This window comes from Arachis ipaensis, chromosome B5, assembly GCF_059453495.1.
Source record: "Arachis ipaensis isolate K30076 ecotype BB chromosome B5, ASM5945349v1, whole genome shotgun sequence".
Lineage (NCBI taxonomy): Eukaryota > Viridiplantae > Streptophyta > Magnoliopsida > Fabales > Fabaceae > Arachis > Arachis ipaensis.
In genome coordinates this window covers 159,781,370-159,797,257 of record NC_142440.1, presented here as the reverse complement: position 1 = coordinate 159,797,257, position 15,888 = coordinate 159,781,370, and the positions used below count along the sequence as shown (strand labels likewise).

Genomic DNA, 15,888 nt, shown 5'->3' with positions numbered 1-15,888 from the left:
TATGTATATATACAATTTTATTTTGTGAGAAACAAAATTAAAACATTAAATATGAATAGAATGATAAAAGATTTTGTATTATATTAATTTAATTAAAAAACATATATACAACGTAAAAAGCAAATAAACATATAATAATTTTATTTTGTGCGAAACAAAAATTCATATAATTTTTTATTGAAATATGTCATTTTACTATATTTATAATATATTATTTGGGATAATTATATTATTTTAGTTAATATATATTATTTAAAAAAATATTTAAAATTTATTATTTTGTATTAAGAATATTATTAAAAATATATTATTGGTTTTTCTTAAAATAATACTTTCTTTTCTTTGGTTCAAATATTATGACAATAAAAAAATTTTACGTAACTGTGTCTACTCAATAAATATTATATTTATTTTTTCTATATTGCATGTAAAATAAATAATTAATGTTTAAAAAAGTTAATAAAAAAAAGTATTCTTTTTTTTTTTACCAATTCTTAGGTGAATATAGAGACTATGCCATTTGAACTATAGCTCGTTGGCAAAGAAAGAAATACTCTTAGTTATATGTTAAATAGAATAATTATTTATTAGGCTCATTCTTATACAAATATTTTTTTTTAGTTTTATATCTGTAATATTTTATACCAATTAGCTTCAAAATTTAATATTTTTTGAATAAATTAATAAAAAATAATACAAATAATTGTTTAAATATAATTGTATTTTAATTTTTCATTCTATTACGTACACGTTGAGAATAATTTGAAATAAAAGATAATTTTTCATGTATTTTGTGCTTTGACTGCGTCGTCATCTGAGAATCATGGCACCTTCATGGAGACCGGATTCTTCTACAGAATCAGTTTCACGTTTGGAGTTAGCCAACCAGCAGCGGCGACGGATAGCGTCTTCCTTTTCTATGGCAGCAATTTTTCGGACTTTGAAGGTCCATTTATAGTAGAAGTGGAATGGAATGGGTTCGAGAGCGTCAAAATCTGTCGTTAGACAGAATAATAGTGGAAGCACCTGCTAGCGTAAAAATGTTTGAAGACATCACATCAATAATAATAAAGTAACGGAGGAATTCGATCAAATTTTTCTGAGTACTTTTTTGGTGTAAAGATAGTCCTGTATTAAACGAGTTAATTAGTTTTTTTTTGTTAAGGCCGATTTTAGGGGTGTGCATGGCCGGCCCGGCCCGAAGACCCGGCCCGGTCCCGAACACTTTAGGGGCTAATTTGGTGTGATTTCATCGGGTCTAGGGTCGGGTATGGGTCTCAAAAATAGACCCGGTCTTTATTTCGGGTCGGGTCCGGGTCATAGCTCGGGTCACCCGAAATCGGCCCGGTGGCCCGGTCATCATACATAATTAATATTTTGTGTTATTAGTGATGGATGATGGCTATTATTATGTGAAATTTAAGTGTTGTAAACATTAATATTTTGTGTTATTAGTCATTATATATAAGACTATAAGTTAATATTTTATGTTTAAAATGCATAAGACTTTAGACTAATTCATAATCTTGTGTTATTTGTATTGATTTAAATATTTGGTGTTATTAGGCAATATTAGTATTGATTATGGTTATGCTTTAATTTTAGAGAAGAGTTGGTTCTTATTATATTTTTCTAAGTGAATTTTACCATGTCAAATAATGATTGGAGTCTTGAAAATTTGGATATTTTTACATGCTAACTTACAAGAAGGTATCAAGGTAATATAATGTTAACGGCCCGGTTTTCACCCGGTTTTTACCCGGTATAATCGTGGCCCGAAAGTGTATAGGTTTCATCGGGTCTAGGGTCGGGTTCGAGTCTAACAAATAGGCCCGGTATATATTTCGGGTCGGGTCTGGGTCACATCAAACTCGGCTTCACCCGGGCCCATGCACACTCCTAACCGATTTATTTGTTCAGCCCATAACAAAAAAAAAAATAACAATAATAAATAAATTTAATTTATTTTATCATTTTTGATAGTAGGTTAAGTTTAAAAAAATGCTGCACTCACTACTTTAAAGTGCTATAGCTTTCGCCGTCAATCCCACGCATCAAAATGTAAACTCCTCCTCCACCCTTATCAATTCTCATCAGTCATCACTCATTCCCTCTTCCAGTCTTTTCTTTCACACGACGCATAAAACATAAAAGATTAACAGTTATTAAGATATGAGACTCCCTCATTTTATTGGGTGTTTTTTGGTCCATTCACCCAAAATGGCTGCTACCTTTGCCATTTCCCCTCTTCCATCCTCTACGCCCTTCCCTTTCCATTTCCATTTCCATAAACCATACTCAACGCAGCGCTCCGGTTCACTTCACGGTACCTTATTCTCTCCAACCACTTCCAGCCCCTTCCTTAACCGCTACCGTGCCAAAAGACAAAAATGCCTCTCAACTATCACTCTCGCCGTCGCCACCGATTCCTCCATCCACCAGAACCAGAACCAGAGGGGGAGCGAGGACAAAATTGTTCTTCCAACTAACGAATCTTCTGAGACGCTTCTCAGGATTCGCCACACGGTAATGTGAATTCTTCGTTTCGCATAAGATTGAAATGAAAAGTTTTTGTTTTCTGCAAACTTATAATTACACAGTCACCAAAAAAAAAAAAAAACTTATAATTACACTAATTTCTTATATATTAGTTTAGGACAGTTTTACACGTGCTTTTAGTTCACACCCTAAAAAATAACTACATATGATAACTACAATCGATCGATTTACCCAAAATGAAGATGTTTCTTTATCATTTCCTTAATTGCTGAGCATAATTAATTTTGATCACTAATTTTGGACTTGAGGTAGTGAGGTATTCGTTAGTAGTGCACTAAGAACATTTGGTTGGCCCTGAGGGACATGATGGTAAGGAAAGAATGAAAGATATATATGAACTCCACTCAGGGAAATGGAGAGGAAGATATTTTTGGCGATACGTTGTGCTGTGGGTGCCAAAATGTATTGCATCAATCTTTTATTTGTGATTTTCATTGTTCACTTATTATTTGTTTCCTTACGTATTCATTTTTAGTGTAAGAGGTGAAAGCAAGTCAAGCAACATTCATAGATGTCATTAGCATTAGCGAGTTCAATTTGAAATTCAGATTTCTGTTGTTCATAATTATAAACAAAATTTTTTTGCTTTATAATAAAGAAAACTGACAGTGAGTATGTAGAATTTCATGAGAAATAAATAGTGATAGTTAATTCTGTGGTGTGACTCTTAGTTGTTGTACAAGTTACTGAATGCTTTTTATGTCTAGATTCAGCTGTTTGACTAACAAGCTGCAGACATACAGTGTGCACATGTGATGGCAATGGCTGTTCAAAAACTATTTCCTGATGCAAAAGTCACAATTGGGCCTTGGATAAAAAATGGGTTTTATTATGATTTCGATATCGAGTCTTTGACTGATAATGATTTGAAGAAAATCAAGAAGGAGATGGTAAGTTGAGTCAATCTATTAGTTTTATATGTGGGATTTATTTACTTGTTATGGTCACATTCTTCTCAAACCATCCATTAGGCTATGTATCCACAGAATATAATTAATGTTTTTTCAATTGACTGTAGGATCGAATAATTGGCAGAAATTTACCCCTTGTAAGAGAAGAAGTTTCAAGAGATGAAGCTCTCAGAAGAATAATGGCTCTGAATGAACCTTACAAGATAGAGATTTTGGAAAGCATTAAAGAAGAACCCATCACGATTTATCATATTGGTAGGCTTCCAGCTCTTTCCCCAGTGTCTTCTGTACGTATTCTTAGACAGAGAGAGAAAGAGAGTATATTGAAGTGTGGATTAGGTGCATGTATGTTTCATATAGACAAGTATGTTTTAGTATAGTTATTCTGGTGAGACTCTAGTCTAATAAAGGATTGCTGTATAGATACACCAGCTTCATGATTGTTAGTCAAATTGTATGTGTGTATTTATATTAGTCATTCTAAACTGCTACAACCTAAGCCCAAATATAGAATTCTAAACTGCTACATGTTTTATATCCCACATAACAACCGAATTGTGGCAGACCCGTTTCTCTAATATAGTAAGCTAGCATAATCTAGAAGAGTCTAGAAGAGTTAGTTAGAGTCCTCTTTCAGCTATGATATGACAACTACGGTTAGTTACAGCTGTCATAACTAATATATGAAAAGGCTATTCTGCCTAGCTTACACCACAAGCTACAATCTCTCTGTATATAATAAGTCGTACCACTGTGATTCAGTAATAAAAACAGCTTTTCAGATTCAGAGTTTCACTGTCTCCAAATTCTCTGAACTCTCTAAATTCTCCTTTCTCTAATATTCTCGCTTTATGTGTTTTCTTTGTTTTACAAGTCAAACTTCCTGAAAGGGCTCGTCAATATTGGTATCCATCCCATTTTTTTCTTTACAAAGTTAACACCTTTAACTTTCCTTTACATTTCAGTTCCTAACACTTTGTTGATTGAGTCGGTTGGATATTATAGTTTGTAATAAATTATTATTCCTCAATGCTAATAGGTTAACCGCTTATTGGTTTTCTATGTTGCTGCATTTTCATATGGATTTTATATTTAAAAAGTATGACCTTTTAAACTAGGGTCCCACCTTGTGAGGTTTTGAGAGAGTATATGTATGTGGCCTTGTCTATCCCACAGTTGAAGAGGTTTCATAGTATTGCGGTCAAAGACATTGTCGTCCACATAAGATTTCTCTTGAACAAACTCATTTGCCAGTTTAAATCTCCCTATGTTCAAAGCTTTTTCTTGGAATGTTGTTCTTAATTGGGTTAATTCTAATGATGCTCTAGAAGTGCAGGTCCCTCATTGCTTTTGTCTGCTAATATGTGTAAGTGTACCATTAAGACTCTTAATCTGCACCCAATATTTGGAGAATGTTGGGTTTGTCCCATGGACATGGACTTGCATAATTTTCTACTCATTAAGCTTGGGGGTTTTGGTTCATGTAAAGATGCAAAGTTTCTGTGGCAATGTTAGGTTTTTGTAGTGCTTTGGTGTATTTGGTTAGAAAGAAATTCTAGGGTTTTTAATGATTCCTTTTCCACAATTGATTTTGTTTGGCAGAATTGCCTATTTGGCGTCCCCTTGACATGCAGCTACTGGTTTTCCTTTAACTGATATTAAAAGGGATTGGTATACACCGTTACATTATCTTATCCCTTTTGGCCTTAGCTATATCTTTTGCATCTATCCGACGATTACTTATCCTCCCCTTTTGTACATTCTTCAGCCACATAAGTTGATTGTCAGTTGTATCCATAGCATAATACCTTAATTCTCTATCAGACCACAATGCTGCATTTTGCTTGTGAACTCTTACTTTGACATGTTATATTTCTTGTTCTCGGATCCTTTAAATTGGTAAAAGATTATTTCTGGTTTTTCGTTTGTCACCTTCAGTGGAGCAGAGGAGCTCTATTTCTTTGTTGTCTCTTAAGGGATTGTTTGTAAGCTGAATTTTTGAAGAAAAGGGTGGGGAAGGGAAGACTTGTAGTGTAAATTTTATACTATATGCCCTCCATTTCCCTGCCATTCCCTTAAACTTTCATCTTTTGTGGGTTGGAGGCTTATATGTAGCCACTAAGCTTGAATGTTTTGAATGCTGCACTATTTTGCATCTTTAGCTTGATCAATGAAAACCCTTCAATATAAATGGATAATGTAGGATGTCTGATATTGGTACTGTGAATTTGCAAGTGTAAAAGCGTGTGCTTAGAAAGATTGCCTTGCAGTTTTTGACATTGCATTCAAGAAGAATATTGCCTGAGGAGTAACTTTATCCTTTCTTCCATAAAGGTGAGGAATGGTGGGATCTTTGTGCCGGACCTCATGTTGATTCTACTGGTAAAATCAACAAGAAAGCGGTTGAACTTGAATCTGTTGCTGGTGCTTACTGGAGAGGAGATGAAAGGAAACCTATGTTGCAACGGATATATGGTACTGCATGGGAGAATGAAGAACAATTGAAAGCTTACCTTCACTTCAAGGAGGAAGCTAAGCGTCGTGATCATAGGCGCCTAGGGCAAGATCTTGATTTGTTTTCAATTCAGGTGCATGTTCTTTGCGTTATGGTTTCCTTTCTTATTTGCTTCCATGATGAAGCAGATTTGTTAGGATATCTTATCATTCATAATTTTGTGGGTAAGTAACTGTTGATTCATGATGAAATCTTGCCTGTGTGACTGAAATTTATTTATGCAGGATGATGCTGGTGGGGGTTTAGTTTTCTGGCACCCAAAAGGCGCCATTGTGAGGCACATAATTGAAGATTTGTGGAAAAAAATTCACATGGCTCGTGATTATGATCTTCTGTACACACCACATGTGGCAAAAGCTGAACTCTGGAAGATTAGTGGTCATTTGGACTTCTACAAGGAGAGTATGTATGATCAGATGAGCATTGAAGATGAGATCTATCAGCTTCGACCAATGAACTGTCCTTATCATATTTTGGTATACAAAAGGAAGCTGAATTCCTATCGAGATTTTCCTATTAGGGTGGCAGAATTGGGAACCGTTTATAGATATGAGTTATCTGGAAGTTTACATGGGCTTTTCCGGGTCAGAGGTTTCACTCAGGTTTGCCATCATTATACATAGCTCATTGTCTTCTGAACTATTAAATACTATACACTGATCCTGTTTTTCTAAAAGAGTGGAAGACAAATCTCTGGCTTTTACTTACTGTGAGTTTTGATTTAGTGTTAAAGGTTGTGGACATCTGATGTTCCTGGCCCATATTTCTGAAAACCTCGTGCGTAAAGCACCCACTTTATATATATATATATATATATATATATATATATATATATATTTTTTTTTTTTTCCGAGGGGGGAAAAATTGTGGCATGTGATGTTGTTAATGTTAAATATAGGATAGCCTTGTTGTAGATTGTATGCTGATAGATTGGCTGTGCTATCTCGATGTCATTTTTACAGGATGATGCACACATCTTTTGTTTGGAGGATCAGATTAAAGATGAGATAAGGGGTGTCTTAGATCTCACTGAAGAAATACTGCTGAAATTTGGTTTTGACAAGTATGAAGTAAATTTGTCTACAAGGCCTGAAAAAGCTGTTGGGGATGATAATATATGGGAGAAAGCTATCTCTGCTTTGAAAGATGCTTTGGATGATAAAGGTTGGACATATCAAATTGATGAAGGGGGAGGTGCCTTTTATGGGCCAAAGATTGATCTCAAGATTGAGGATGCTCTTGGTAGGAAGTGGCAATGTTCAACCATACAGGCAATTCCTAACTTCATAATTGTTTAAATATAAAGAGAAATAAGAGGGGGCTATCAAAATTTATTATTTTTGGCCATCACTTAGTCATCAACTTAATTCCTTTAGTCTAGTTCTCTTAGTCTAGTAATCCAACAACATACTTTTAAGTATTGATGGCTAAATGATGGCTAAATTATACTCATTTCTTTGGCATGGCCCTATTGGGAAGAGCTTATTTTTACCCTTATCAATCCATGCCACAACACTAATTTCAATACTTAGTATAACTGGCGGGTTTGTTTATTGTCAATGTTTTAATTTTATGCTCAAATTGAGACATAAAACCATTCTTGTGCCTCTATCCAGTTACTTGAAATTAATGACAGATTGACAGGTGTGAGATTCATTCATTAACAATTGTATGCTTAAGCTTCATCTTTTCTCAGAAAGTATTCGCTGGATAGTTTTTTATGTTACTCTTTGCATTAAACTATTTCCCTAATTGTTTTGACTTCACTTAAATTTCAACAGGTTGATTTTAATTTACCACAGCGTTTCGACATCACCTATGTTGACTCGGATGGTGAATCGAAGAGACCTATATTGATCCATAGAGCAGTGCTTGGATCCTTGGAAAGATTCTTTGGTGTTCTCATAGAGCATTATGCCGGTGATTTTCCATTATGGCTTTCTCCAATACAAGTTCGGGTGTTACCTGTTACTGATGTCCAGGTAACGTAACTCAAAACTTTGGTATATATATGTTTTCTGTATGCATGCATGGTAAATGGGTTATGGGGAAATATTCCCACATGAAGAAAACGAAAAAAAAAAAAATGAAAGGGAAGATATATGATTCATAGTGAGAACAATCGGTGGTGTGTAAACTGAAGGAAGCATTTTCTGTTTTTCACGCAGCTTGAGTATTGCAATGATGTGATCAATAACCTGAAAACGAAAGGCATCCGTGCTGAAGTGTGCCATGGAGAACGCCTGGCAAAGCTCATAAGAAATGCAGAGAAGCAGAAAATTCCATTGATGGCTGTTGTTGGCGCAAAGGAAGTTGAAACAAAATCAGTTACAGTTAGATCTAGATTCGGTGGGGAGCTTGGAACCATGTCAGTTGATGATTTGATTAGCAGAGTAAATTTGACAACAGAAAACCCATCCTCAATTCATCATTTTGATATTTCAAATTAAGCAAGGTCGTGGCCCTACTACCATCCGAAACATCATATGCTTTGTAATTATTTTACAACATCAAGTTAGCATGGGCATTCAGTTGCAACTTACATATTGTAGAAGAATAACGTGATAGATTCTGGAATAGCTGCAGACGCAATAAGTCGATTTAGCTCGAGAATTGATATTTGGGTACAAGTTCTGTGTTTTATTTTTTATGCTTTGGTATTTTTCTTATTTATGCAAAGAAGAGAGTAAACATTTTATTTTTTTAACTATGAATGTTCAGAAGACAAATAAATTTAGAGAAATGCTAGGGGCCAACAACTTTTGTGATTTGTAGCCATCAAATAGCCATCAATGATGGTTTTAATGGTGTGAGATTGATGTGAGATTTCATCTAATGGCTCACTTTTTTTTTTTTGCTGATTACATGCTGGTCAAAATTTAACAAAGTTGCTAGCCCTCTAGATTTTTCCATAAATTTATTCCAAACAAATAAAACAAACTTGTTAAAAATGGGTTCTAGAAACTATCACCCCACTTCACTTGCAGCCACCACCGCCTTATCAGGAATCAGCCACTGTCACCTCACCTCTTCCCAACCCCACCTGTAGCCACTGTTACCTCACCTTATCCCACCTAACCCAACTCCCTTTCACTCACACCATTTGCTCTGCCTTCATCGTTGTCATTACTGCTTCCTCTGCCATTCTCACTATTCTTGCTCTTTCTCTACCTCCCATCACCATTGATGGATTTGAGCCCTGTCACTATTGGTTCTTCGTCTACCTTTAAGGTTCCTCTGGCTTCGTGGTGATGGCTGCTCTTTTGCCTCCCGTAGTCATTGCACCTCCACCCTCGTTCTTGCACTTGCCTGGATTTTCTCTACTGAAAAAAAAAAATTGGATAGTATCCAATGTTTAATATCATCTTTTATTAGTTTTTTTCTTTCTATTTATTTTTGGTTCTACTTATAAAATAAAAAATAAGAAATCAGACTTTATTCTTTTTAAGTGTTAAAAAAAATAGAAAACATCTATTTCCTGCCTTTTCCCCTTTCATTGGCTCATTATCACTCCGAAGATCCAAAAATTTTAAGCGGCGAGGCAATATATATGATACATAAAAGTAAGGACAATTTACATAAATAAATTGTTTGTCTTTTAAATTTACGCAATTGCATGCAAATAATTTATTTATGTAAATGGTCCTAAAAATAACAAAAAAAATCGTGTAAAAATATTAAATAATATATTTATTATCAACTTTTATAAATATATTATTAAAAAATGTTTTATAAAAATTAATTTTCAAACCGTTGTCACAGTCTCAGGAAACACTCCTAAGCTCGCTCCGGTAGTCTCTCGGTTTCTCCGCTCTCTTCTGTTCTTGCCGGAGCTCGTGGGTGACTCGCTGGAGTCTTCCCTCTGCTCCATATCTTCACCGCCCTCTCCACCTCGGCCTTCCATGCTTGCTGCTGTTCTAGTTCTGCCGTCGCGTCAGTTCAGGTAGTCCTCCTCCTTGGTTCCTCCCTCTCAACCTCAATTCGTCGTTGGTCACTGTTATTTTGTTTCTGCTCTCTTTTTATTTTCGAACGATTGATTCTGTTCTGTGAATGATTGAGGTCTAAGTTACAGAACTTGCAATATTTATTAAGGCAATTTCAGCCAATTCATTCAGCACCTTAAGTTATAAGGCACTCTCTTACTGCCTAGCTAATTTCACTCTTAGGGAAGTTACACTTTGAACCCTTCCCTTCTCATTCTCTTTGGCCTTTGCTGCTTCTTAGGAAGTTGTTCGTTGCTCTTCTCTCTCTCGTTCTCTCACGTTCGTCCTTAGCGGATCAGGAAGGTATATTATATATTTTTATTGTTTATGAAATTGTTATTGATAATAGAACCGAAAAATGTTTGACTAAACGAGTGATAATATGCATCTTTTAAAAGTGAAGCTAAGACATTGGTGAATTATATGAGAACCAAATATTTGAAAAAAATCCCATAAAACCAGCAAATGTTTTCATTTTCTTTTCGTTTATTTCTTTAATTTAACCCTCTATATTTAATTTCTAATAATCGTTATAAAACACACATTTTATTGTTTTAGTATTGATAAATATTTTCTAGTAAAAGTAAAAGATGCTTTTTTTTTTTTTAGTTAACTAGGCAAACTGCCCAAAGAAACTACACAAGAACTATTCTAGAGTGAGCAATGCCCAAAGTTGTCTATTTTGTTCATTGATGATTCTCCTTATAAAACATAAGTTTTATTGGGAATAATTGGTCACATGCTGCTTTGAGGTCTTCCTCAAGAGGCCAATGTTTGAGTGATAGTATATCATCAATTTGACTAAATTGTGGTGTCTTATCTTTCTTATTGTTTGCTTAAATGCTTAGCATACATGTATTTGATGAGATAGTTTTCAATACTGAATATTTCTATGTGTTTCAGTTGGTTCATTATTTCAAGATTTGAAGTCATTTCGTTATTTCATTATCATATTATGTGTTGTCTATAGTTATCAAGGTGGGACAAGGGTCCTTAGGATTTTGTTCTTGGGTATAACGATTTAATTTCAAGATTATAGTTATATAGATACTTTCTGAAACTGGAACTTTGAAAGTTGATTATTGAAGCTTTAATATGACTTGGAATGATATTATAAACTCCTTTTATGATGAATGCTTATGATATTTGGAACTTTGATTTTCTAGCACAGGTGAGGCTCGAAACTAATATTCTAGAGTCTGAAGTTTGTTCTGTTGGGAACTTTAAGGAAAGGTCATTTTCCTGTATCCTATGATGTGTTGACCTTACTAATGAGGTTGGAAAAAACAGAAGTGAGATGAGCGCAAAGTGCTCTTAACAAGTTGCTTGAGCAACTAGCCGCTCAAACATCCGTGGCTGGAGACCTCTCTTCCATTCAATTGGGAAATATTAACAGAATTGCGTCTTTGGTTAGCAAGAAAAAGGAAACCAGTAGGAATGAGAATGGAGGAAGGCGTAAGGAGATGGGTGGTGGACATCTCAAAGTGGGACCCACAACCCCCTGACTTATCCTTTCCCCTCTCTTTCCTTCCTTCCCACGAGCACTCCTCTGTTACCAGGTACATACATTCAAGTGCTTTTGTAGTTGGTTGCTGCACAAATTGATTGGCTTTTGTTAAACACTTAATGGTGTGTACTGGTGGGTACCAGGTTTGTGAAAATGGAAGATAGGAAACGAGCACTTGTCAGCAGAATGCTTCAGTATGCTCTTGTATCTGATGTTCTGCGAATCCCACTTAGTGAAATTTCCATAAAGCGAACACCCGAGGGCAAGCCATATGTGGTATGACTATTACTATTCATACACCAAACACACCACACACCTGTATTAGTATACCATATTTACTATTAATATGTGTTTCAATTATTCTTCAATAATTAAAATAATACATGGTGCGTGTACGGGTTTTTTCCCCCTTTGGCTTCCTTACTTTTAGGAACCAACCCATTCCCCCTATTTCGTAGACAACCTTTGCTACTTAGTTGCAGATTATCTTTTTTAATTAACAATGAAGAATTGCTCATTTTCAAGCTAATCACACTCATTCCATGCTTTCTTTTCCTCATTTTCACTCTTTCAATCACACCATTGAAAATTTAATCATGTAGCATTGTCATTCATCCATAATTTACTTCACCAACCTACTGTGATTTTTTCATAATATTCCCCTTTCCAATCTTGCTATTAGAAATTCTTGTGATTTATCTTCTGTTTTATTCTCTAACAATTGAGACATTAATTGATATTGTCATGGAGGTTAAACGCTTTTTTTCATTCCGCGACACTGTTGGCTCTTATAAAAATTGTGATGTTGAAAGTTTCTAACTGAAATTGATTTTTGATTTTGAATTTGATCAATAACGAATAATATTTAATGGATCCTACGTATTTTTATAGTGTGTCAAATCGGTGTCTGGTACAAGGGTGTACGCGTAGCAGGATTGTTTCTTCAATTTGATGAAAGTCAAACTTTGTTTCTATTTCCATTTCATTGATCTTGATTTTGCTGTTATTTTCCATTTCTTTTAGAACATGAGGGATATGTGATTCTATATTTTGCTACCAACTCTTTAGGACCAACCTTGGGAAGAACGAGGAATAACTAAGCCTTGATATATTAGCTTGGCATAATAGTACTTCTCTTACCTTTTCATAAACTATGCACATTTAAACCTACTAAGGAGCATCACTCGCAAGTTTATAATGCCTATCTCGAGTTGTTATCATGAAAATGACCCTGAACCTTCTGAGTTATGCCAAAAGTGAGGAGCTTGTATCTCGCAGATGAGCTTTAATGATTATTGTTTGGGGCCCAACATTATTTTAAACAAGGATTAGTACTTTTGCCTTTTCTATCACACATTCACACCATATTATATTGTTCTAAAACCGATCATCTCAATACCTTGTTTGCACGATACGGAAATCGGGATCAAAGTTTCTAGGATTTTCGATAGTTCTATCTTCTCTGCACACATTCATGGGTTGTATCAAATTTCTTCATTGACAGTTGCATTCAAAATTCATGCATATTACATGGTTAATTTAAGAAAAATTCTGAGTGATTTAAACAACGTTGTATAACTTGTTCCAAAAGTGCTCGTCTCCTAAGTGTTGATTTGTTTTGCTTCCTTAAATCACGTAAAGCTTTGCAGTTTCTCTATTCTTCATCATAGGTATATTTTTTCTATCCATTTTGAATAAATGGAGATGCTTGTATTAAGATGTTGGCATATATCTTACACTCATACTATCACTCTTTATATTGTGATACTATCACTCCTCATATTGTGTTTCTGCCACCTTTTCTATTTGCTTCCATGTAGCTCTATTTATTCTTTACAGTTTAAATGGTTTTGCTTCAGGATTATGATAAACTTGGCCTCGGATTACCTAATTTTAATTTCAATGTATCTCATCATGGTGACTATGTGGCCATAGCATCCGAATCTGTATACCTTGTGGGGTTAGACATTGTCTCCTATGATATACCACAGGGAGAAACAATTACAGAATTCATACATTTCTTCGCATCATACTTTTCCAGTTTGGAATGGGACAATATAGTTAATGCTGGCACATCTTATGATGTATTAATTGAATTTTACAGGTATTCTCGTGATCTATTTGTATATTTGTTGAGGAAATAGTTTAATTACAAAATGTTCATGCGGTTTGGATTTTGTTGTTGCTGCTGTTCCGGACTTCCAGTTTCTAGAGAGTGAACAACTTTTTCTTAAGTATTGAAAATTTTCTGCATCTATTTATTTATTTACTTTTGGATTTTTTTTCGTTACCTTGAAAGAGATTTTGCTCTCTCTTTAGTGCTATTTTCCTTCCGTTCTATCTTTACATAGTTTTTTTTTTCTTCTGTTGCCAAAATAAAAAACCTCAATTCTGCATTTTCAAAATTTAACACGTTTGAAATGCCATAAAAATTCAATGTTGTCATTTGTTTGGGGGAAAACCCAATTGCAATATACAAAACATAGAGTGCTTCCTATCATATTTCAAGAATATGAGCACACTGTTTCCTCAACTACTGCGATGCTTTGATAAACCTGTTGGTATGCTTGCCTAGCTTTATTTCAAAGAACTGTTATCTCCACCCTCTTGATGAAAATTCCATGAATGACTTGATCGATCCTTAAGATCTTCATCTCTGTATAATGTAGACGTAGATTAAAGATAGTCTTTGAAATTATATATTTTATATTTGTTTTGAGACAATCACAGATCTCACAATATATTTTATCTGCTTAATATTAAGAACTCTTTATCGATGTATAATGACATTTTCCAGGTATTGGAGCCTAAAAGAAGCATACGTTAAAGCCATAGGGAGTGGACTGACTGAAGAGTTGCATAAAGTGGAGTTTACTCACACATGCTGGACTAATATTACTGCTAAAGTGGAAGGAATGCCTATGACAGAGTGGAGATTTTGGCTGTTCGAGCTTGGAGAAAGGCATTGCGTAAGTTCCCTCCAATTTTAGATGAAATGATTTGTTGAGCTGCATAATTATGATTCTACGAATCCCTGAGTATACTTTTTTTCTTTGGGTGGTTATTATTTTACATCAACAACAGCAGCAACAAAAAATAGGATTTTGTTTTGGGTTGCTAATACAAGACATGAATTGTTCTTGGAATTGATTTCTTTCCAATTGGGATGAAATTTTGGATTAATTTAGATAGTTGGATTCAATAATCTGATATTGTATGTCTTCTTCTGAAAATTTGAACACATTAAGGCCCAAATGTTGATCGGAGGAAAATCTTTTTCCAAGATACAATACTAACTAATCTAAACATGTGAATTTGTGCATCCTACTACTCAGTGATATACTGACATGATGATTTGTCTTGTTTTGCAGGTATCAGTTGCAAAAGGTCACCCAAGATCAGCTGCTATGAACTATAAAGCAACTTTGAATAAAATGGACTTTATAGAAGACGAATATCATCAATTTCTTAATCTTCCAAATGTAGACTTTGTTGAACTAAGTATAGAACAACTGCTGTTGGCTCTACAAAAAGCAAGGGTAGGTAAGCATAGAAGTTAGGTGTTAATGTAGGTTGGAAGAAAGGTTTGTATATCTCTTGAGCAAACAATTTTTTCCAATGACTATGCAATTACACTACTACAACAACAACAACATCAACAACAATAACAACTATCCCACTACATAAGCCAGACGATGTCATTGAACTATATCATGTATGATGAACTCTATCCTGCATCAAGTCTATAATTTTCATGTAAATTTCCTTTTGCTACTTCATGTATGGTCTTTTTAGGTCTTTTTATTTTTCGTTTTCTGACTATCTTCCATCTCATCTACCTTTCTAATTGGATGTTCTATTGATCTTCTACATGTTCAAACCATATGAAACGAGTTAAAAAGTAATGTCCTTAACCAATTTGGGTTGGTTTAGTAGTTAGTTCACTAGTTCACTTAATCAAGTGACGGGAGGCTTAGTGCATGCAATAATTTATTTGCCAATGGTAAATTCTTAAATGGAATTTCGATTATTAATAGATTAGTTTTCAACTTGTTGGGTTGGGAAATACTATGGGAAACAAAAAAAAAGTAATATTCTTTATTTATACATTTAAAAATAATCATTTTATAAATACTCTTATTTCTATTTTGTCTATAAATTTAAGATATGAGACACTCTACGGTGAAGAGACAATTGGATAAAAGATTTACAGAGATTTCTTCTAGTTGAATCCTACAGTGACACATGGTATAGATATTTTTGTAAATACAACAAAATGGCAAGACAAAGCACTTGCAACGGCTGGCATGGATGAACCTTAGCCATTGGTGTAACAGGATTTAGTTAGGTTAGGCTCCGTTATTGCATGGTTGGCCTTTATTAGAGTGGGTTTTCACAACAATGAATAAAAAT

The 15,888-nt window shown here is 34.5% G+C and overlaps 2 protein-coding genes across 7 annotated transcripts; both read left to right on the top strand.

The window, feature by feature from the left end:
• The first annotated feature begins 2,036 nt into the window (after positions 1 to 2,036).
• EMB2761 (threonyl-tRNA synthetase, putative / threonine-tRNA ligase) lies at positions 2,037 to 8,615 on the top strand. Its single transcript, XM_016348944.3, has 8 exons — positions 2,037 to 2,526; positions 3,303 to 3,449; positions 3,578 to 3,725; positions 5,805 to 6,058; positions 6,210 to 6,587; positions 6,948 to 7,256; positions 7,767 to 7,967; positions 8,154 to 8,615. The coding sequence occupies exons 1-8, from the start codon at positions 2,173 to 2,175 to the stop codon at positions 8,433 to 8,435; spliced, it is 2,073 nt and encodes a 690-aa protein (XP_016204430.1). The 5' UTR covers positions 2,037 to 2,172; the 3' UTR covers positions 8,436 to 8,615.
• Positions 8,616 to 9,080: 465 nt separating this feature from the next.
• On the top strand, positions 9,081 to 15,254 carry LOC107644964 (uncharacterized). Of its 6 annotated transcripts, none has more exons than XM_021103364.2 (7): positions 9,081 to 9,928; positions 10,210 to 10,271; positions 11,135 to 11,527; positions 11,619 to 11,751; positions 13,335 to 13,579; positions 14,273 to 14,444; positions 14,847 to 15,254. In XM_021103364.2, the coding sequence occupies exons 3-7, from the start codon at positions 11,406 to 11,408 to the stop codon at positions 15,033 to 15,035; spliced, it is 861 nt and encodes a 286-aa protein (XP_020959023.1). In that variant the 5' UTR covers positions 9,081 to 9,928; positions 10,210 to 10,271; positions 11,135 to 11,405; the 3' UTR covers positions 15,036 to 15,254. The 6 variants fall into 6 exon arrangements, with proteins under 6 accessions (XP_020959023.1, XP_020959024.1, XP_020959028.1 ...); XM_021103365.2 differs by having other exon boundaries at positions 9,082 to 9,928; positions 11,140 to 11,527; XM_021103367.2 differs by having other exon boundaries at positions 9,738 to 9,928; positions 11,259 to 11,527.
• Positions 15,255 to 15,888: the final 634 nt, after the last annotated feature.

Coding starts and splice junctions, on each gene's coding strand:
- EMB2761 (XM_016348944.3), top strand. CDS start 2,173: ATGAGACTCCCTCATTTTATTGGGTGTTTTTTGGTCCATTCACCCAAA. Junction 3,450..3,577: donor AGAAAATCAAGAAGGAGATG/GTAAGTTGAGTC, acceptor AATTGACTGTAG/GATCGAATAATTGGCAGAAA. Junction 3,726..5,804: donor CATCACGATTTATCATATTG/GTAGGCTTCCAG, acceptor TCTTCCATAAAG/GTGAGGAATGGTGGGATCTT.
- LOC107644964 (XM_021103364.2), top strand. CDS start 11,406: ATGAGAATGGAGGAAGGCGTAAGGAGATGGGTGGTGGACATCTCAAAG. Junction 13,580..14,272: donor GTATTAATTGAATTTTACAG/GTATTCTCGTGA, acceptor GACATTTTCCAG/GTATTGGAGCCTAAAAGAAG. Junction 14,445..14,846: donor AGCTTGGAGAAAGGCATTGC/GTAAGTTCCCTC, acceptor CTTGTTTTGCAG/GTATCAGTTGCAAAAGGTCA.